Source organism: Crocuta crocuta, unplaced genomic scaffold (assembly GCF_008692635.1).
Source record: "Crocuta crocuta isolate KB4526 unplaced genomic scaffold, BGI_CrCroc_1.0 scaffold96, whole genome shotgun sequence".
In the NCBI taxonomy this organism is placed as follows: Eukaryota; Metazoa; Chordata; class Mammalia; order Carnivora; family Hyaenidae; genus Crocuta; species Crocuta crocuta.
This window is the reverse complement of record NW_027531522.1, coordinates 8,081,654-8,104,598: the sequence shown is the minus strand read 5'-3', so window position 1 is coordinate 8,104,598 and position 22,945 is coordinate 8,081,654. Positions and strand designations below refer to the sequence as shown.

At 39.2% G+C, this 22,945-nt stretch overlaps 1 protein-coding gene across 1 annotated transcript in view; it reads left to right on the top strand.

The window, feature by feature from the left end:
* SLC39A12 (solute carrier family 39 member 12) overlaps positions 1-22,945 on the top strand; it is an 84,263-nt gene that overhangs the window by 52,865 nt on the left and 8,453 nt on the right. The window contains exons 11-12 of the mRNA XM_077772451.1: positions 3,813-3,971; positions 5,724-5,911. Coding sequence (XP_077628577.1) covers positions 3,813-3,971; positions 5,724-5,911 — 347 coding nt within the window. The remainder of the gene's footprint in view (positions 1-3,812; positions 3,972-5,723; positions 5,912-22,945) is intronic.

Here is a 22,945-nt window from a genome sequence, read left to right as displayed (position 1 = left end):
ATCATGGATTATTTTATTTACTACTCCTATAACTTAATGAAGTAAGAGCAGTTATTAGCCTAGTTAAACAAATGGAGAAACCAGTAGTTAGAGAGGATAAGTTCCTGTCCAGGATTACATACCAGGAAGCTCCAGTACCGAGTAACTAAGGAATGTGGATGGACCGACAATTTTGATGTGGTCATTCGTGCATGCATTTCTCCACATCTTTCGTCACACTCTTTCATTCACTCAAGAAATGTTTGAAGCTGCACTGTTTTTCAGGGACTGTGCATGCGCTGGAGAATAAAATAAGAATGGTCTTTATCCCTGGTTTGCAATCTGGTTGGGGATATCAACGCTAAAAGAACAAACACGACTGACGATCACTATTTTAAATGTGTTATACATACGTACTTCTGTAATTTATTTCTTCGATTCAAAATATGTAATCATGGGGTCTGTCCAATTCTGCTTTCAGGACATTGCTACATATGGTTTTCCTTCTAAATCTGTAGTTCCAGGAGAGATTTTACAATGCCTGGCACCTAGTAGGGATGCAAGAGACATTTCTTCACTTACTGTCTTTTTTTTTTTAATTTTTTATGTTTTTTTTTTTTAATTTTTGAGAGAGAGAGCACAAGTAGAGGCAGAGAGAGAGGGAGACACAGAATCGGAAACAGGCTCCAGGCTCTGAGCTGTCAGCACAGAGCCCAACATGGGGCTCGAACTCACGAACCGCAAGATCATGACCTGAGCTGAAGTCAGATGCTTAACCGACTGAGCCACCCAGGCGCCCCTCATTTATTGTTTTTGAAGAAAAGGAAGAGGAAAGAAGAAAACTCCCAGGCCCCTTAGGAGTGGGGTGTCAGATGCTAGACGCTGGTGTGACGATGGTCCGATCCGAGTATTTTGGTGGCCTCATATCTTTCCACTTCAGATAGCAAGCTTGGCATTCAGAATCAACAGTGAACAAATCCAAATTTGATTACCCAACTGCCCTTTTTCCAGGGACATATTGAATTAGCTTCAAATATTTGATTACTTGTTTCACATTACCTCATTGGTGGAACTCAGCTTGTGTTTCAAAAGACAGGATGTGAAAATTCTACCCACAGCCTGATTTAAATAAACAAAAAGCAACATGNTTTTTTTTTTTTAATTTTTGAGAGAGAGAGCACAAGTAGAGGCAGAGAGAGAGGGAGACACAGAATCGGAAACAGGCTCCAGGCTCTGAGCTGTCAGCACAGAGCCCAACATGGGGCTCGAACTCACGAACCGCAAGATCATGACCTGAGCTGAAGTCAGATGCTTAACCGACTGAGCCACCCAGGCGCCCCTCATTTATTGTTTTTGAAGAAAAGGAAGAGGAAAGAAGAAAACTCCCAGGCCCCTTAGGAGTGGGGTGTCAGATGCTAGACGCTGGTGTGACGATGGTCCGATCCGAGTATTTTGGTGGCCTCATATCTTTCCACTTCAGATAGCAAGCTTGGCATTCAGAATCAACAGTGAACAAATCCAAATTTGATTACCCAACTGCCCTTTTTCCAGGGACATATTGAATTAGCTTCAAATATTTGATTACTTGTTTCACATTACCTCATTGGTGGAACTCAGCTTGTGTTTCAAAAGACAGGATGTGAAAATTCTACCCACAGCCTGATTTAAATAAACAAAAAGCAACATGATACAAGGTCCGGCCCATGTCTCACCCCGGAAAACCTCTGATAGCTTAGAAACATAGAAATGAATATGACTGCCAGCTACATAAGCCAAGATAAAATATTATTGATCATTCTGGAATAAGTACATTAGATTACCAGTGAAGGCTTGTCTGACCTCCCACTGAATAATATTTAAGTTACTTTAAACAATGTGTACAATTGCCTTCCTTGGGGCTTATATGCAAATATGTCTGTTTACCTTGCAGCTTATTACATGTCCATGATCTGACATTTAGAAACCCATAATCAGAGAAAATAAAATAATAAGACAACAAAAATAGGCCACACTGTTTCTTAGCAGAATATAAATTGAGTAAAAAATTTCCATTTGAGTATATGCCACTCGTAACAAAACTACATATAAGCACATGGAAATCACAATTTGCATGCTGCCATGTTGCCAAATGTATTGCCCTGAATTGTTTTATTTTCACAAAGAAGAGCTTTATTGCTGAAAATTGGCAGGAACCGCACCGCGACCTGGTAAGATGATTAAATTCTGAGAGCTTCCAGGCCATGCCAATAAGAACTCCCTGAATTCAATAATTTGATATTTATTCTGTGCTTTCATGACGGTTGCCTGAAACCTCCTCATTTTTAATGAAGAATAAAATGAATTAGTGAGCCACAAGTAGGATCTAAGTTAGTCTCACAGTGATAGCTGTAAATAAGGCATGATTGTTAGAAGTGAAATGCGTGTTGGGGCGCCTGGGTGGCTTAGTCGGTTAAGTGTCCGACTTTACGACTTTCGCTTAGGTCGTGATCTCGCGGTTTGTGGGTTCGAGCCCCGCATCGGGCTCTGTGCTGACTGCCAGCTCGGAGCCTGGAGCCTGTTTCAGTCTGTGACTCCCTCTCTCTCTGACCCTCCCCTGCTCACGCTGTCTCTCTCTCCTAGAAATAAATAAAACATTTAAAAAAAAAAAAAAAAGAAGTGAAATGCGTGGGACATCTCTGCACGGCAGTCAGTAGTCTTGTTTCCTGCCCAATAGTCTGGACTATATCTACTGTTTACTTGACCGAAGTTACTTATGGGTGGGATATGAAATGAGTCAGACTGTATTCCCTAATTATTAGAATATTGTATTCAGTTCTAACAGCAACAACAGCTACTGCTTACTGTGGGCACTCAGTGGGGAGCAATCGAGTAATTAATGAACTTTTAGACCATGGAAATTGATTTGAATGGCCTCTTATTCTCAAAAGGTAGGCCTAGGTGGCTTACTGTCAGAATAAGTGTTATCCCCACAGTATTATTTGAATTTATTAATTATTCGATTTCATTATGGGGTTGTACTGATACGCACTTTGAGGTTTTTGAAAATAGAAATTCTGTGTTAAAAACTTGAAACCAATTACAATCTAAAATATTTCGTTAATTATTTCATTAACTCTCTACTAATTAGATAATGTGTATTATGGAATAGAATCCCATGAAAACGGCTTCTCTTTATTTTATTCACTGTCCAGCTGGTCGAGTACTGAAAGTTACTTTCCAGAAAGACAAGAACATTAGCTAATTGTTCCAAAGCTAATTTGGGGGCTAGCCGAGTTGATAGAGGTTCTGTCATGGCTACAGGGCTGGAGAGGGAACAAAATACTTCAAGAGGGTCATGAGCGCCAACCCGAAAGGGAAGCAAGGAGCAGAAAATAGCAGTACAGGGACAGTCTGGCCCAAAGGAGACCATTTTGGAAAACAGCCTCCACTTTAATGACCCTCTGCAAGGAGGGTCTTAAATTATTTTAAGGCGCTTTACAGAAGATGCACATGGAAAGGTCTTTGGTGGGATTTTGGAAGGTTATAACAATATTATTTTTATTTTTTTCTTTGGCGTTAGCTGAACAAGGTGAGAGAATAGTGAATGCCAAGGTCTAATGTATCTCATGACTAGTCAAAGCCATTAGAAAAACAATGACCACACAGGCAAATGTGTCACTGACTAGTTTGTATCTCCACTCCTGGCTTACTTTGAATGCACAAAATGGGGTTGCTTCATTTGAGGCAATCTAAGAATGTCAAGGGTGGATGGGAAAGTTGGTTGTGTGGGAAGGGCTCCATGATCTATCTAGTGCCCTGTTCATGCTTTCTCACACCTTTGTTTGGTTCTTCAGACAAAACCGTTAGCTTGTTAGCAGTCATGGTGCTGGTTGGGGACAGCCTGCATAATTTTGCAGATGGCCTTGTGATAGGAGCTGCCTTCTCGTCGTCGTCCGAGTCCGGAGCTATCACCACACTCGCTATCTTGTGTCATGAAATCCCACACGAAATGGGTAAGTCGCATAGTAGGGGCACTGTTTCCTGCTTGTGGAGAACGCCACGGTGTTATTTCTGGCTATGGTCTGTAGGTGTCTTTTTCTAACATGCCCCTGAAAGATGAGTACTTTCCATTGATAAACTGTTTAAACAGTATGAGTAACACAACTAGGAAAAAAAAAAGAATCTGTGCCTTGGGATACAATTCAGCTAGACTCTTGATGGTGTTTCCCAGGGTCCTAAGTCACGCTCTTTGGATTCTGGAGGGTTCTATATGGGAGAAAGTCATTCAGAGAAGCCTCATCATTGTACAGGACTTTGGCAAAGACTTTAAAATCTGTATATTAAATGTGGGAAGAACGTTAAGAAGGGAACTTTACCCATTATGTCAGCAAACAGGCCAGTGAGATAAAATAACATTTAAATTAAAGCCACACCATGGTTTCATCAACATGATTTATATAAAATCTAAAGCCAAGCATAAAATTGAAATGACAGGTGTATGGTAGCAGAGGCACGGGAGGCTCTTTTTCTGGAGAATCTTATTAGCCCCATAATTCAAATTCTGCCTCCCAGGAAGCCAGAGGAGACGGAATAGACATTTCTGAAACGGTCCCAGAAAGAGCAGAGGCTGACTCCTTCAACCTCTGGTGTTCAGTGTCTACTGTCCCAAATTCTGTCACCAAGTCATCACCCATCCTTCTTTGAGCAGTGTATCCAAGGCCCTTCCTGAATCCATTAAAATGTCCCTGGCCTGGGTGCCCTAGACCATGGTCCTGCTTTTCACTTATTATTATTTTTTTAATGGTTATTTATTTTTGACAAAGAGAGAGAAAGTGCGAGTGGGGGAGGGACAGAGAGAGAAGGAGACACAGAATCTGAAGCAGGCTCCAGGTTCTGAGCTGTCAGCACAGAGCCCAACATGGGGCTCAAATCCCTGAACCGCAAGACCATGACCTGAGTGGAAGTCCGAGGCTTAACCAACTGAGCCACTCAGGCACACCCCCTCACTATTATAATAAAACCGCAGAGGAGTGTGACAATCTGTGACAGACCAGCAAAGATGGTTTAAGACCTGTTCGTAGGACCATTTATGCCTTGGAATGAAGAAACAGAGCCCCCTGACGATTTATTGAATGTTAGTCTCTTCCCTGTCTCCCAAACTAAGAACTAGAGGCTCTCAGATTCAGAGGTGATTCTTCTTTGGGAGGAAAGGTGTGGAGAGAATAAGGTCATGTTTCTATAATCATCGAGGCAGCAAAACACTTTCTAAAGGAAAAGTCTGTTTTCCTAACCAACTCTGGCAATGGTTTTTAAATCTCCTACTAAGTAGCATTCTCTCCCCATAGCAGTTCTTACATAAGCAAATAAGAAAAGCCGATGTAACGGGATTTAGCCTGGAGAGTTTCCAGGCAAGAAGGTTTAAAAACCGTGGAACAAGGAAGTGCTTTATTCTGCATTTATCTAAGTTGAAAATGTCACAGGGCATCCATCGGGAACTGAAGACTGTGTCACACTCCTCTCAGTATACGCTGTCTTCAGGAATAGAAAAGGAAGACAGCTCTTGAAATGTAACTTCCTAATAGTATAATGAGAAGGCCCTGAATCCCAGAGAAATACGGGCAAGTGCTTTACCGACTGGTCACCCAACTCTACTTATAAAATCAGTCCCAGTCGCTGAAGTTTGGAATAGCCTAATAGCACATTCCTCCACCAAAGGCATCATCAATTAAACAATGATTATATTTTCTTTTGCCCTTAAATTCCAGGAGATTTTGCTGTGCTCTTAAGCTCTGGACTTCCTATTAGGACTGCCATCCTTATGAATTTTATAAGTGCTCTGACTGCCTTCATCGGACTGTACGTTGGTCTCTCAGTCTCAGCTGCTCTGTGTGTTCAGAACTGGATCTTAACAGTGACTGCAGGGATGTTCTTATATTTATCCTTGGTGGAAATGGTAAGCTATGTGGCTTTTCTAGTTTGTTTTTCTGAACTCTGAAAATGTAGAACAGAGACAGAGCCATAAAATGGAAAGATAGTTGGGGAGAGGGGAAGAAGGATATGTTTAAAAATATGGGGGCACCTGAAGTGGCTCAGTCGGTTAAGTGTCCACTTCAGCTCAGGTCATGATCTCAGTTCGTGGGATCGAGCCCCATGTCGGGCTCTGTGCTGACAGCTGGCTCAGAGCCTGGAGCCTGTTTCGGATTCTGTATCTCCCTCTCTCTCTGCCCCTTCCCTGCTCATGCAGTCTCTCTCTGTCAGAAATAAATTTAAAAATTAAAAAAAACCTTTTAAAAATATGAAAGGCTAAAGAAGTAGTCTGTGTAATCCAAGAAAGTAAGTTGTAGGCAGAAGAAACATAATTTGAGATACAGAAAATATTGACGTCCTTTCAGTGAATTTAAGTGGAATGAGCGAAACCTTTAGAATTGCCAAAAAGTGATCATCAGTTCATTCTGCTCTAACTTTGCACCCCTCTATGAGGCCTGTTCTTCTAGCGGAAAAATGGAAAGTTCTGTGAAACAGCCAGCTATGTTGTTTATACATTAGAAAATAGTTCAACCGAATTTGTCATTAATTAATGAACTGTTTGGCTTAATTAACCAACTGTAGTGTTTTTGTTTTTTTTTGTTTTTGTTTTTTTTTTTTGAGGGAGGGAAAGAGAGAGAGGGAGAGAGAGAAGGAGAGAATCTTAAGCAGGCTCCATGCTCAGCATGAAGCCTAACTTGAGACTCGATCCCTGAGATCATGACCTGAGCTGAAATCAAGAGTAAATGTTCAACCACCTGAACCACCCAGGTGCCCCAACCAATTGTAATTTTTAAAAATAAATGATTTAAGTTTTAATTGCTAAAGGGCTATCAGACTGGTAAAATGAGAAAGACTATAGTGTTGAGTCTCTAACATTGCAATGTGTATTTCCTAGAGAGGGCCTTGCTGATACTTACGGTAACTCAGTCATCACTTTTCATCCTCTAAAATCTGATGAAGGAATGAAAGTTGGGAAATTTTACCCGTTTTCGATTCTAGAAACTGCAAAATAAACCAGATTTTTAAAGGCCACCCTCTATTGGACTTTTTAGGTCTTAAATGTATTAAGGGGGAAGTCATAATAACTATCCTTTCTTGGGGCACCTGGATGGCTCAGTCAGTTAAGCATCCAACTCTTGATCTCAGCCCAGATCTTGATCTCAGGGTTGTGAGTTCAGGCCCCATGTTGGGATTCGCAATGCATGTGAAGCCTACTTAAAAACAAAACAAACCAAAACAAAACATGAAACTATCCCTTCTTATGTGTTGGAATAATACAAATAAAAATGACAGACACGAGTAAAAGAGATACTTAAGAGTGAAAACCAATAGAAAGCCAATCCAAATGGAAGTAAAATATGTGATGACCTGTATCCTGGAGCAGAAAAGTAAAATAAACAATACTGAAGGTAAAATGTGGAACAGGACCATTGGCGATTGACTTGTGATGTCACAGAATCTCGCTATTGTCCTGGAAGTTAAGTAAAGAGAAATGTTTTATAAGGAAAAAAATCTGAAAGGCAGGAACCTGTGCTAATACAACCAGGTAACAGCAAATTCTGGAAGTAGAATTGTATAAGGGCTCCCTTCAATGAAAACAACCATTGTAAACCCTGCTCTAAATATGTTTGACTTTTTGGTTATTTTTCTTAATTCTCACGAGATTTAGAGAGAGGAGGTCATCACCAAAAGGTACTTCTGTGTTTAGAAATGTTCTTACATGTTGTTTATGATACTCAGGGAATTTCCTAATCTTGATGATGAAGGCAGACTAGTGGGGCAGGTTCAACCCACCTCTTCTGAACCCTGATCCTCAAGCCGTGGTCAGTATTACAAAATCCCATGGTCCTTCCAGCTTGAGAGATCTGGGTTGCTAGCCTTGTGTGGCAGCTTCAAAAGCACACTGTCACTCATCACTGATGTGGTGAGCTCCTTTTTGTTTAAAATGTCTGTATATCAGGCTTCAAATTAACTCTTGGGTCTCCTGATGGTCAGTTTTCTGCCTCTGCCTTACTTTCTCTTTATGACTCAGTTGAGGGAAGGTTAAGCAATGGCTCGTAAGAAATGTGGCAGATATCCTATGAGATTCCAACTAGAATGAATCTTGACCTTGTTGCAAATTACTATTGGCCAAGGGAAAATCGGCATCCTGGCAAAAAGACAGGAAAGAAAATACTCTCGAGTTTGCTGGGGCTACTTCCTATAATCCAGGTCGCCTGCTCTCACGGCCTTTTCAGTAACTTCTAAACAAATAGGACTCTTTCACATAGCAGCAGCTTTAACTGTTGCTGTGCGCTGGGGCTGTGCCAGAGAAAATAGGCTTTTGTCATTTAAAGGGAAGAAAACAAGGTTTCAAGACTCTGTAAAACAGCAAAGAAAATAAATGGCAGTAAGTAAAGGGTAAGGGCGGGCGAATACTTTCACAGACTGGTTATTTACTAACTGCTGGAAATTTACCAGGCACCTTCTGAGCTGCGCTAATGTGGAAAGATTAGCTACATTTTTGCCTTGCTTGTTTGTTTCAAAGAAATTGGGTGTGTTATTTCAGACTCCCAGAAGAAAAAGAACAAGGGGCAAAAACCGGGCCATTAGCGATGAAGTCAGCAAAGCAGAAAGTCTTCACTAGGGAAATCTGCCAGCCTAAATTCTCCAAAGTAGGATTGCTTTATCCAAGCACATTGACTCTTGGTGGCATTGAATGGTTTCTAAGGAAATTTAAGAATGAATGCAGGCTTGAGTGCCCAGAGGAAATTTACGCTCTGGGAAAGATGAGTGTGCTAGGCTGGGGTTGCCCCAAGCAGAGACTAAAGACAAATGCGCGTGTGAAGGCAGTTCATCCTGGAGGTGAGCCCAGGAGCAGGAATGAAGGGCAGGTGGAGTGAAGCAGAAATTGACAAAAAGTCAATAAAATGATGTGTGTTTGTTAACTTGACCACCACTATGGGGACCCACCACATCAGACCTTCTGAGGGGGCTTCTGTCTCGATTGTTCAAACCTAGCCCCACAAACCTATCCCCCCTCCCTACACCCCTTTCTGGCTATGCATGCTTGCACAACTGGGAAATTCGCTCGATGGCCTCATGCCAAAACATTGGAGAAGCCCAGGGAAGGAGAAAGAGAAATGCAGCGTGGGCTACAGCAAAGCTCTCTGCAAATCTTGCCAACACCTCCTTGGAAATGGTCTCTGTGGCAGTGGCTCAGCACCCGAGATGAGAGAACACGAGAAGTCCCTTGTGGGTGGTAGCCAGCCGAAACACCATAGAGACTTAATGCAAGATAGTTAGTGACATAAGTTCCAAACCCTACTGGTCTTTTTTTGNACGGGGTTGGGGGGGGGGGAGTTGGGGGGCAGAGAGGTAAAGGGAGAGAGACAGTCCCAAGCAGAGTCTGCGCCGTCTGCACAGAGCCCAATGTGGGGCTCCATCCCACGAACCGTGAAATCATGACCTGAGCCAAAATCAAGAGTCTGACACTAATCCGACTGAGCCACCCAGGCACCTGCCATCGGTCTTGTGGCAATATTTGGTATTCAACCATCGCTGTCCTCTAGTACCCAATCTTGATTCTTTACACCTTCAGGGAGCACTTTGGCTGACCCAGATTTCTTTCCTGGTAGGGCCAGGTCTTCACTGAGGGGTCTACTTTGTCCTGGTCGGGCCATGTTTTCAGTGGCTGTCCGTTTACCATTGTCAGCAAGCATCAAGAGACGTTTCAGGAAACCCCTGATTTCTGGATATGTGCCTTGCTTCCTCCATTGTGTGGCCGTAACCCTAGTACAAATTCTACCAATGGAAGACCACAGTTACGGTCTACCATTGCCTCCTGATTTTCTTTCTGCTATCTCTAAAATTCCCTTCCTTCTACTCACTTTGCGTTAATTTTCTGCTTATGTTCTTCCTTTGTGAGGTAGAATGATATATCATTGATTTAAAATCTTTTCTTCTCTTAGATTAGAAGACCTAAGCCTTTAAAGGTATACATTTTCCTCTAAGCACTGCTTTGCTCGATCCCATATATTTTAATATGTAGTGTTTTCAATACTGATCACCTTGAAATGTCCTTAAATTTCTCATGTAACTTTTTTTCTTATTCGACACACGTTCTATAGAAGTATGGTGCCTGCCTTCTCAATATTTGTAACTTTTAAAAGTACCTTTGGTTATTGATTTTAATGTAATCCCTTCATTGTCAGATATAGTCTACATTATTTTAGTTCTTTGAAATATTTTGAGGCTTTTGTATGGCCCAGTGCATGGTCTCTCCTGGTAAATGCGCTCAGATGCATTTGGAAAGTACACGAGTGTGACAGCTGTTGGCGATAGAGTTCTGTGAATGTCAGTGAAGTCAGGCTGGTTGATGGTATTATTCATGTTTTCAAATTCCATACTGATTTTTTGTCTCCACCTCTGTTAATTATGAGGGAATGGCATTAAAAATATAGACCTAGGTGTGTGGGTTTGCCTATTTCTCTCTTGATTTTATCAAGTTTGCTTTATGCATTTGAAGCTCTGTTATTACATGCATGCGTATTTAGGTTTGTCCCGTCTTCCTGATGGAGTTGATACTTTTGTCAGGCTGAAAGATCCCTCTGTTTACCTCTGATAAAACTCTTTGTCTTGAAGCCTCCTTTGTCTGATGTTAATAAAGTCGCCTCTGCTTTTCTGCTTATTATTTGCACAGAATATTTTTTCACCCTTTTATCTTCTCCTGGCTGTAGCAAGTAAGTGGTGGGGAGTATTTGACATGTCACATAACAGAAGTAATCTGATATAATCAGCAATCCCTGGGATTGCTAGGTTAGAATCCATTTATCTTGTTTATCCACTTTCTCCAAATTGTATTTATAACCAGATCTATTGGTTTGGTATTTTGGTTTTTGGGTTTTTTTGTGTGTTTTTTGTTTTTTTGTTGGATGTTTTTTTTTTTGTTTTTTTTTGGTTTGTTTTTTGGTGTTTGGTTTGGTTTGGTTTGGTTTGGTTTTTGGTATTTCCATGTTTGCTACAAAGATTTCATGAGATTTGTCCTCTATAGATATCATGCCCACTTCCCCAAGATACCCATGTCCTATTCTTGGGGACCTGTGAATATGTTATCTTACATGTCAAAAGAGACTTTCCACATGTGATTAAGGTTTAGGACTTCGAGACAGGGAAATTATCCTGGCTTATCTAGGTGGTCACATTTTAATCACATGAGTCCTTAAAAATAGGAAGCCTTCCCCAGCTGTAGTCAGAGAGAGATGTGATGGTGGAAGGAGGGTCAGGAAGACTTGGCGCTGCCCGCTGTGGAGAAGGGGGGCTGAGGAGCCAAGGAACACCAGTCGCCTTTGAAAGTTGGAAAAGGCAAGGTAACAGATTCTCGAGCCTCCAGAAGGAACACACCCCTGTCAACCCTTGGATTTTAGCCCCATGAGACCCGTGCCAGATTTCTGACCTAGATAACTGTAAGATAATAAACTTTTATCATTTTAAGTCACCAGATTAGTAGTAATTTGTTAACAGCAACCAGAGAAAGCTAACATATCCCTTTGCCACTAACCCTGGTTTAGATGTGCTTGAGAACAGAGGCAGCTACATAGGACTGTCTCGTTCTGCTTGGGAACTGAAAGTTCCTTCTAAGAAAATTCTCGGAGCTAAAAGTTCTAGAGGATTTCTCACACTCACCTTCTCTAAAGTTTACAAATGTTCTCAAATAGAAGGAAAAGACAAGCCCGGAAGTATCGTTTTTTGTTTTTGTTTTTTTTTTTAGCCATTGGATAAGAGAGACTTTCTTTTTAATAAATAGGACATATTTAAATAATAAATTAACTCAGTTTAGAGAACATAAGACATTATGGCAAGGAAAGATTTATTTTGGATCTGAAATAAGCTTCAGACCTTTAAGCATTTTTTCCCTAAGGTTTTAGATCCTGTAAAACTGTTTCCATAACGACAAGTCCATGGAAACCTCAAGGGGCTTATCAGCACAGATGTAACGAGAGATGTCCCTGGAATTGGCGGAACTGGACATCTGGCCTGGAACCAATACATTAATAGCATCCAAGCTGATAGTGGAGACGCCGTAGCTCCTAGAGGTAGGTGGCAGAGAAGGGAGCCCTGAATTGACCAGTTCATGCCCAACAACATGAAACAAGAGTCAGGCACCCCCTCCATGCACATCAAGACCATCCAGTTGAAAACAGACCTTATTTCTAGCCCTTTCCACTGCCAATCTCCCTAACTATACAGTTCTCTGGATCTCTTTCCCTCCCCTCGCCACTTTTTGCTTATTTGTTTGAACAGATGCTCTTTTTTTTTTTTTTTTTGAGAGAGAGAGAGAGAGAGAAAATCTTAAGCAGGATCCATGCTCAGCACAGAGCATGATGGGGCTCCATCCCACGACCCTGGGATCATGACCTGAACTAAATTCCAGAGTCGGATGCTTAACTGACTGAGCCACCCAAGCGCCCTGAGGGGATGCTCTTTTCAAACTTCTCTTCCTGTTCAGGATTATTACTCATGTTCCTTCGGTCTTGATTTCCCTTACATAACCGTGGGGGAGGAAACAGCAAGATTGAAGAGCAGTCACTTAGAGCACCTTTCGTATCTACCCACTTCTGGGAATGTTTCCTTGAAGCAATATGACAGCCAGATTTTGCCTGGAACATTTTCACATTTCCAGATGTGAAAGACAGACAGAGTAAAAACTATTTTGAATCTGAACTTAAGACCCTCTGCTTTAAAAAAAAATTTTTTTAATAGGCTCCATGTCCAATGTGGGACTCAAACTCATGATCCCAAAATTAAGAGTCGTGTGCTCAACTGACTGAGCCAGCCAACCATCCCAAGATCCTCTGCTTTTAAAATATACCAAGGGGTGCCTGGGTGGCTCAATCCATTAAGCTTGGGACTCTTCGTTTCCAGACAGGTCATGATCTCACAGTTTCATGGGTTCAAGCCCCGTGTCATGCGCTGCCAGCACAGAGCCCATTTGGGATTCTCTCTCTCCCTTTCTCTGCCCCTACCCCATTCACACTGTCTGTCTCTAACAAAATAAATAAATAAGCTAAATACACACACACACACACACACACACACACACACAAATAAAATCTACGTATTAAATCCAGTCAATAAAGAGGATTATCAATAGTCAGATGACGATCTTCCTTTGGCTTCTCTGCATTTATTTTAGCTCGGTAGCTTTAACAGCTCCACAATTGTTTTTACAAAGGATGAAAAGAATGTTAGTTGACTGACAAAAAACAGCCACCTTTCTTGTGAGGCTCTCATCTTTTCTTAATCACATGACTACAAAATTAAACTGAAACAATTGTACACTTTTAGGATACAGATCCCAGTCCCTCTTCCCCATGTTCTTTATCTTCCAATTTATTAATTGTGATGGAGTCTTGCTTTCTCAGAGAAATCTAGTTATGTCCAATGCAATGTAATCTGTAATCACCAAGTTGGTTCTTGGTCCTTTCTCCCTCCAAGAAAACTATTAAGCTATCTTTTCTTTGAAGTTTGACAATACCTAGGTGTGATGCCCTTTACACAAAATCCATCCATATAAAGGGGATATTTTGTTTGAAAGACATATAAAATAACCTTGATATATGTATTTGCTTTCAACAAATACTGTACTTGATATCAGTGAGTGCAATTGACATCATTTAAAATACTCTTTTTCCGGGGAAAAAAATGACAAGCATTTAAAAACCATGTCAGGCAGCAAAATTAATATAATTTAACATTCACAATTATTTCTCCTCCAAAAACAAGAAGTATGAATCATTCTTACCAACAATTTGAAAGATTTTGATTCTCTTCCTCCATAAATCAGTCAAACTCTACCCTTAGGTATTTTCTACCAAGAAAATGATTAATATACCCAATTTTGATAAACGCTGAGCTCTGTAATTTTAAAAACTTTGCCACTGGAAATGTTTGCATTTTTCTGCTCCATGTATTTTTTTTTCTTCTAGCTGGTCTTTCAAACCATACATGTATGTACACACACATCATCCAAAGTAATCTATTTCTTAAGAAAATATGAAAGATGGCTAATGATTCTCTTTCCTGAGTATTACAATTAAGAATTTGCTTAACTGAATCATTCCCCTTGGGCAAAAATGGAGAAGCGAATTGTTAGATACAAGTTAGAAGCAGGTAACACCTTTGTCTCTGAATAACGTGACACAATGATGTGGTTTTTGTCTTCCAGCTCAATTTTCAAAAGAGGACATTTTCATTTATTTTTAATGCAAACTGCTTCATAAATTCCCTTGGGAAAATAAGATTGGGAACTTAGAAGCCCATAGTAACCTGCATTTAAATATTTAAATAAAATAATGCTGAATTTAAAAAAATAACCTTCAGACAAACCTCCTCTTTGGTACCTTCACTTTGGTGATCCCAGATACATAGAGGACTGTGGTCCTAACTATCTTGCTTGAAGAGGGAAATTAAAATTGCTGTATTCTTTTTTTTTTAAATGATACATTTATTTCTAGGAGAGAGAGAGAGAGAGACAGCATGAGCCGGGGAGGGTCAGAGAGAGAGGGAGTCACAGACTGAAACAGGCTCCAGGCTCTGAGCTGGCAGTAAGCACAGAGACCGATGCGGGACTCAAACCCACGAACCGCGAGATCATGACCTAAGCGAAAGTCGGACGCTTAACCGACTAAGCCACCCAGGTGCCCCAAAATTGCTGTATTCTTTTGTGAACAATGCTACTAATTTAAAAAGACCTGCATTCCACACAGAACTTGTGTTAATGGGAGCAAATCTCCCAATTTAACGATATCATGAGTCAACATAGTAATCTGTGTTGAGGATGTTACTGTTAGTAATCAAAAATGATGCTAAAATAGAACACTCTTCTCTCTCTCTCCCTTTTTTTTTTCCCTATAGAAACTGCAAATTTTATTTCGAGATGGTATTATTCTTCTGGCCACGGCTTTTACCCCAGCAAAAAATTTTAAACTTCCAGCAAAATTAATATACACTGCTATATGTTTCAGGTCTACAATAGAGTGATTCAACAATTCCACACATCACCCAGTGCTTATCACAACAAGTGCACTTAATTCCCATCGCCTGTTTCCCCCATCTCCCCTCTGATAACCATCAGTTCACTCTGTTTAATAGTCTGATTTTTTGTTTGTCTCCTTTTTTGTTCATTTGTTTTGTTTCTTAAATGCTACTTATGAGTAAAATCATATGGTATTTGTCTCTGGCTTATTTCTATCAGCATTATACCCTTTAGGATCCATCTATGTTATTGCAAATGGCAAAATTTCATTCTTTCTTGTGGCTGAGTGATATTTCCTTGGTATCCAGTGACAGCTCACCTCTTCTTCATCCATTCTTTTTCTTTTTTAAAAAAATTATTTTTTTGAAAGACAGAGTGTGAGTTGGGGAGGGGCAGAGAGAGAGGGAGACAGAATCTGAAGCAGGCTTCTGGCTCTGAGCTGTCAGCCCAGAGCCCTATGTGGGGCTTGAACCCACGGATGGTGAGATCATGACCTGAGCTGAAGTCAGACGCTCAACTGACTGAGCCACCCACATGCCCCTCTTCCATTCTTCTATCAATGGATGAGTTGCTTCCATAATTGGGGTATTGTAGACAGTGCTGCAGTAAACATAGGGGCTCATATATCTTTTTGAATTAGTGTCTTCATATTCTTCGCGTCAATACCCAGTAGTGGAATTACTGAATCATGTGGTCATTCTATTTTTAATTTCTTGAAGAACTTCCATACTGTTTTCTACAGTGACTGCACCAGTTTGCATTCCGACCAACAGTGCACAAAGGTTTCTTTTTCTTCATATCACCAACACATGTTGTTTCTTGTGGTTTTGATTCTGGCTATTCTAATGGTGTGAGGTGATACCTCACTGTGGTTTTGGTATGCATTTCCCTGATGACGGTGATCTTGAGGATCTTTTCCTGTGTCTGTTGGCCATCTGGGTGTCTTCTTTGGGAAAATGTTCCTGTCTTCTGCCCAGAAAAGAGAACATACTTCTAGCCTCCTCCTTTATATTGCTGTCAAAGAAAAGACTAAAAATGAATTCAATAAAACAAGAGACAACATATAATAGACAAAGGATAGATTAAGTTGAACCCACACACCAACTTTTACTGAATTCAGATCTTAGGAGACTGTTAAAGGCAAGACTTGATAAGAGATTTTTCAGCAAATATTCCAGAGAAAATTTTCATTTCCCAAAATATTGTAGAAAGGGAACTCCAGCAAGCCCTCCTGACGTTTCGTAGCTGCTAAAACCTCATTCCATGGATAGGCAACCTTCCCCAACCAGTTACCACCAGGAAACAGCCAGGTTCCTTTCAGGAAAGGAAACTTAGACTTCCCTCCATCATGTTATAGATGACAATCACAAAGAAATTCGACGTAATCCACATTGCAGACTGAAAAAAAAGGACTCTAATAAGGGCACTCATCCCAAAGGACTTTGTCCCCATGACCTCATCTAAGGCGCCACCTCCTAACACCGTCACACTGGGGCATAGGGATTCAACATACACATTTTAAGGGAAAGAAAACATTCAGCCCTTAACATCTCTGCTCCAGGACTTGGAGATCTAAACACAATACATATTTCTCACTGCAAAGTGATGCTAATGAATCCTTACCAGGCAGTGTATGATACCTTTTGTATCACATACTTTCTTGGAGGTAACTAAGTGCTGCTTGTTGTGTTCTTATAATAAGCTAAAGAGACCTTGCAAAACCTTGGAGTATGTGTGTGTGCGTGTGTGGTGTTTATTATGGTAAGACTTATAGAACGTGAAATTTACCATTTTAACCATTTGCGGTATGTAGCTTAATGACTAAGGATGTTTGCATTCTTGTGCATCCATCATCACTACCCATTTATAGAACTTTTTTCATCTTCCCGAACTGAAACTCCATACTCATGAAACACTAACTCCCCATTATCTCCGCCCCTACTCTCTGGCAAACACCTTTTACTCTGTGTCCTTTGGAATTTAACTACCCAAGGTGCCTTATATAATTGGAATCACACAGTATTTGTCTTTTTGTGACTGCTTGATTTTACTTGGCATAAAGTCTTCGAGGCTCATCCATGTCAGCGCGTGTCAGAGTTTCCTTCCTTTTTAGGGCTGAATAACGTTGCATTGTATGTCTGTGCAATATTTTGTTTATTCATTTATCCATCAGTGGATCTTGAGTGCCTCTCACCTTTTGGCTATCATGAATGATGCTGCTATGAACATGGGTATACAAATATATCTTGAAGTCCCTGCTTTCAGTTCTTTTATGTATATATACAGAAGTGGCGTTGCTGAATCATAAAGTAAGTCTATTTTTAATTATTTTTTTTCAAGTGGGTGCATCATTTTACCCACCCGCTTTCTCTGCATCATCACCAACACTTGTTATAGCCTGTCATTTTGAAAATAACAATCCTAAAGGATATGCAGTGGTATCTCATTGTTGTTTTCGTTTGTATTTCCTGACTGGTTAGTGATGTTCTTTGCCATCTTTTCATGTGCTTATTAGCCATTCGTATATCTTCTTGGAGAGATGCGTATTAAGGTCTTTTGGTCATTTTGTTTAGATTTTTGTGTGAGGGTCGGGTGTAGGAGTTCTTTACATATTCTGCATATTAACCCCTTTGTCATATAAATGACTTACAGATGTTTCCTCCCATTCCATGGATTGCCTTTTCACTCTGTTTATAATGTCCTTTGATGCATAAAACTTTCACATGTTGGTAAACCCAAATTTAATCTATTGGTTTGTTTTCTTGCCTGAGATTTTAAAGACATATCCCAGAAATCACTGCCAAATCCAGTGTCATGAAGATTTACCTAAATGTAAAGATACATTTAGGTCTTTTATCCACTTTCAGTTCATTTTGTATATGGCATAAGGTTAGAGTTCAACTTCATTCTTTTGCATGTGTATACCCAAATTTCCCAATACCTTATGTTAAAAGGACTGTTCAGAAAGAACAGAATTGGTACTCTTGTCAAAATTACCTACTTCTGCAAAAATTTATGTCTGGTTTCTCTATTGTATTTCATTGGTCTATAGTCTGCCTTTATGCCAGGACCACACTCTTGATTATTATAGCTTTGTAGTTAATTTTGAAATGAGAAAGTGTAAGACCTCCAACTTTGTCCTTTTCCAAGATTGTTCTGGGTATTCAGGGTCCCTTGAGATATTATATGACTTTTAAGATAGATTTTTCTATTTCTGTAAAAAAATCATTAAGATTTTGATAGGAATTGCATTAAATCTGTAGATCACTTTACCTGGTATCGATATATAAGCAATATTAAGTCTTCCAATCCATGAACATAGGACATCTTTCCTTTATTTGTGTCTTCTTGGTGAAGTTTATTCCTATTTTTTTATTTTTGAGGCTATATTACAGATGGAACTATTTTATTAATATCCTTCCTTTTTAGAGTGTTCATTATTTGTGCATAGAAACAGCAGATTTTGGTGTTGATTTTGTATCATACAACTGTTAAATTATATTTTAACACCTCAAAAGTAAAAAAGATATTGGTACCAGATAACAATATTTATCAGGACATGTTTTATAAGCAGTATTTTAAAAAAATGTAATGCTATAGTGAATACAATAGTTTAAGTTTAAGACATTTACAAGTCAAAAGGTTTCCATCATTAATCATATGAGGTCATTTCTCTTCTTTTGTTTTTTTAACTCACTAAAAACAGAAATTTGCCTCAATTTTATCCACTGTCGTTTTTCCTCTTCTTCCTTAATTTTAAGGTATATGAATAGATAAAGATGCATTCATGAAATAAGTAAATAAAAGAAACCTCTATTTTTTCTTAAAGTTAGAAGGGATGATGTTTTCTTAAATTCTTAATGAAGACTGTATGACAAATTTGATCCTTGTGTGATTTTTCATTAACTAGAACAACTTCCCTGGTAAATTTATGGGATGTTGAGTACAAGATACAATCTTGTTTATTCATTAGAACTAACATAGGTAGTTTACAATTCAGTTAATCTAAAGTTAATTGAATGCATGAGAAGATCACTGCTGTGGTGACCCAGCCTATGTGTGGCTTCGGGTTGTCAGCAGTCTGGAAGAAAACCAAAAAGGTTTCTGTGGTTGAATACTTACTAAAACAAGTAAGTTGGTCACTCAACAGATGAGAGAAGAAAGACAGAAATTAGTCCATCTATTTATTAGGATTATAAAGGCCAATTGTCTTCTAATTTTTCAGTTTGTCAGCAAGTTGTGATCTCATGGATGACTTCTTCAGAAAATTTTCTTGGAGACAGCTCATGGATCAAGGATCATATAGATTGTTAGGTTTTGCAAACACTGGCTAAACTTTTGGGTGTCATTAAGAACCATAATAAACCTATCTACTTACCTATCTGTTTAATTTAAAAAATCCTCCTACAAAGAGACATTGGTCTTGGGACACCTGGGTGGCTCAGTTGATTAAGCATCCGACTTTTCTCGGGTCATAATCTCACGGTTTGTGGGCTCAAGCCCCGCATCGGGCTCTGTGCTGACAGCCAGCTCAGAGCCTGAAGCCTGTTTCGGATTCTGTATCTCCCTCTCTCTCTGACCCTCCACTGCTCATGCTGTCTCTCTCTCTCTCAGAAAAAAATAAAAACATTAAAAAAAAAGACACTGGTCTCTTTGTAATCATGTTTTGGATAACATGTTGTCCATGAATAATTATCAAATGACCCTTCAAATGACCAAAAGAAAAAATTAGCCGAATGCCTTATTAACATTGTAAATACACGGATGAGTGAATATTCTAAAGTAATTTTTTTCAGGCAATTGACAATATACAGATATTCCAGTGCCTGTTTATAGCCATGATGATCATTTGAAAAAAAAAAAACCTAGATATATTAGTGGTATAAGACTGTGGAAAATACTAGGGGAAAAAATCCTTCTGTCCTGAGTATAAACAAAAGACTTTGAAATGGCACTCTCTAGTTTGACCTAAGCCACTAAACAGTCCAGTAACTTAAAATATACTTTAGCCTTTCCTTCTTATTTTTTCCCCTATTTTTAGAATATTAGGAATGTGTGGGCAGAACAGAAGAAATACAGAATGATCCATAACCATTATAATTCTTCTCCCAGTGGGCCGAAGCTTCCCACAAAGAGTGTTTCTTTAATTTATCGAGTAGCTTTTTTTTTAAATCTGTACTGTAACTTTTAATTTTTAATATCTGTACTATCTGCAATGGTGGCCACTGCCCATGTGTGGCTATCTTATCAAGCACTTGAAATATGGTAAGTGTAACTGGGAAATGGATTTTTGTAATTAAAAAACTTTAGTTTTTAGAGCAGTTTGAGGTTCATGACAAAATTGAGTAGAACGTCCAGAAAATTTCCAAATAACATCTGCCCTACACATGCATACCTTTCCCCACTCTCAACATCTCAAACCACAGAGGTATATTTGTTATAAGTAATAAACTCTGTTGACACATTATTGTCACCCAAAGTCCATAGTTTACATTTATTTCATGTGTAGTGTTGTACATTCTATGGGGCTTAACAGATGACCACCATTGTAAAAGCATATAGAATAGTTCCCCTCCCTAAAAATCCTGTGTCCTGCCTCATCATCCCTCCCTTTCCATCAACCCCTAGAAACCACTAATCTTTTTTAATCTTTGTAGTTTTGCCTTTTCCAGAATGTACTGTAATTGTTGGAATCATTCAGTATGTACCTTTTGAAACTGGCTTCTTTCACTTAGTAATATGGTTTTAAGGTCCCCCCAAGTCTTTTCATGGTTTGAGAGCTCATTTCTTTTTGGCACTGTGTAACATTACCTGGATATACCACAGTGCACTTACATTTTCACCTACTGAAGAACATCTTGGTTGCTTCCAGGTTTGGGAAGTTACAAAGAAAGCTGCTAAAAATATCCAGGTGCGGGTTTTTGTGTGAACATAAATTTTGTATATATTTGGGATAATACCAAGGAGTGTAATCCCTGGATCCTATCATAAGAATATGTCTAGTTCTATAAAAATTTCCCAAATGTCTTCCAAAGCGATTGTACCATTTTGCATTCTACCAGCAATAAATGAGAGTTCCTGTTGCTCCAGATCCTTGTCAACATTCAGTGTTGTCAGTTTTTGGATTTTGGCCATGGTAGTAGTTGTGTAGTGATAGCTCATTGTTGTTTTCATTTGAAATTTCCTAATGATATATGATGTTCCACACCTTTTAATACACTTACTTGCCATCTGTGTACCTTCTTTGGGGGAGGTGCCTGTGCAGGTCTTTTAACCATTGTTTAAAACTGGATTGTTTCTTATTCATGTGTTTCAAGAGTTCTTTGTATGTTTCGGACGGCAGGCTTTTATCAGATGTGTCTTCTGCAAAAAATTTGTCCAAATCTCTGGCTTATCTTTTCATTTTTTTGATATGTCTTTCACAAAGAAAAAATTTAATTTTAATGCAATTTAGCTTATTATTTCTTTCATGAATCATGTCTCATGTATCTAAAAAAGCATCACCGTACCCATCTAGGTTTTCTCCTCTGTTATCTTCTAGGAGTTTCATAGTTTTGTGTTTTCCATTTAGACCTATGATTCATCTGACTTAATTTTTGTGGAGGGTGTAAGGTCTGTGTATAGATTCATTGTAGGTTTTTTTTTTTTTTTAAAATGTAGGTGTCTTTTTTTTTTATGTTTTATTTATTTCTGAGAGAGAGAGAGACAGTGTGAGCAGGGGCGGGTCAGAGAGAGAGGGAGATACAGAATCTGAAACAGGCTCCAGGCTCTGAGCTGTCAGCACAGAGCCCGATGCGGGGCTCAAACCCACGGACCGTGAGATCATGACCTGAGCCGAAGTCGGACGCTTAACCGACTGAGCCCTCAGGCGCCCCTGTAGGTGTCTTATAGTTCCAACATCATTTGTTGAAAGACTATTTTTGTTCTGTTTTATTACTTTTGCTCCTTTGTCAAAGACCAGTTGGCTGTATTTATATAGGTCTATTTCTGGCTTCTTTATTCTGTTCTATTGGTCTGTTTTTCTGTTCTTTCACCAGTTCCACACTGTTGTGATTACTGCAGTTTTTTAAGTCTTGAAGACTGACAGTCTCAACTTTCCAACTTCATTCTTCTCCTTCAATAGTATGGTGGCTTTTCTGGGTCTCTTGCCTCTTCATATAAATCCTGGAATCAGTTTGTCAACAGCCATGAAATAACTTACTGAGATTTTGGATGGGACTGTTGAATCTATGGAAGAACTGACATCTTGACAATATTGACTTTTCCTATCCATGAATATGGAATATTTCTATGTTTATTTAGTTTTTTCTTGATATCTTTTGTTAGAATTTTATACTTTTTCTCAAATAGATCCTGTACATATTTTTAGATTTATCCCTAAGTATTTCATTTTTGAATATACTAATATAATATACTAATATGTTAAATGCTGATGTGTTTTTAATTCAAATTCCAGTTGTTCATTCCACATATGTAAAAAGTTAGTCAGCTTTTGTATATTAATGTATCTTGCAGCGTTGCTGTAAGCCCTTACTGGTTCTAGGAGTCTTTTTGATGATTCTTTTGGATTTTATACATAAATGACCTTTTTCTGTATTCCTTTTATTTCCTTTTCTTCTCTTATTGAATTCATTAGGACTTTCAATTTGATGTTGAAAAGCAGTGGTGGAATAGGACATCCTTGCCTTGTGCCCGATCTTAACAATCTAAACAAAAAGTCTAGTTTCTCACCATAGGGCATGATGTTACCTGTAGGTTTTTTTACTACACATGTTCATTATGAACTTGAGGAAGTTTCTTTCTAATCCTGGTTTGTTGTGAGTTTTTATCATAAATGGGTGTGGAATTTTGCCAGTGCTTTTTGTGTATCTGTTGCTATCTTCTTTTGACTGTTGATGTTGTAATGGAGACTATATTAATTGATTGTTGAGTGTTGAACCAGCC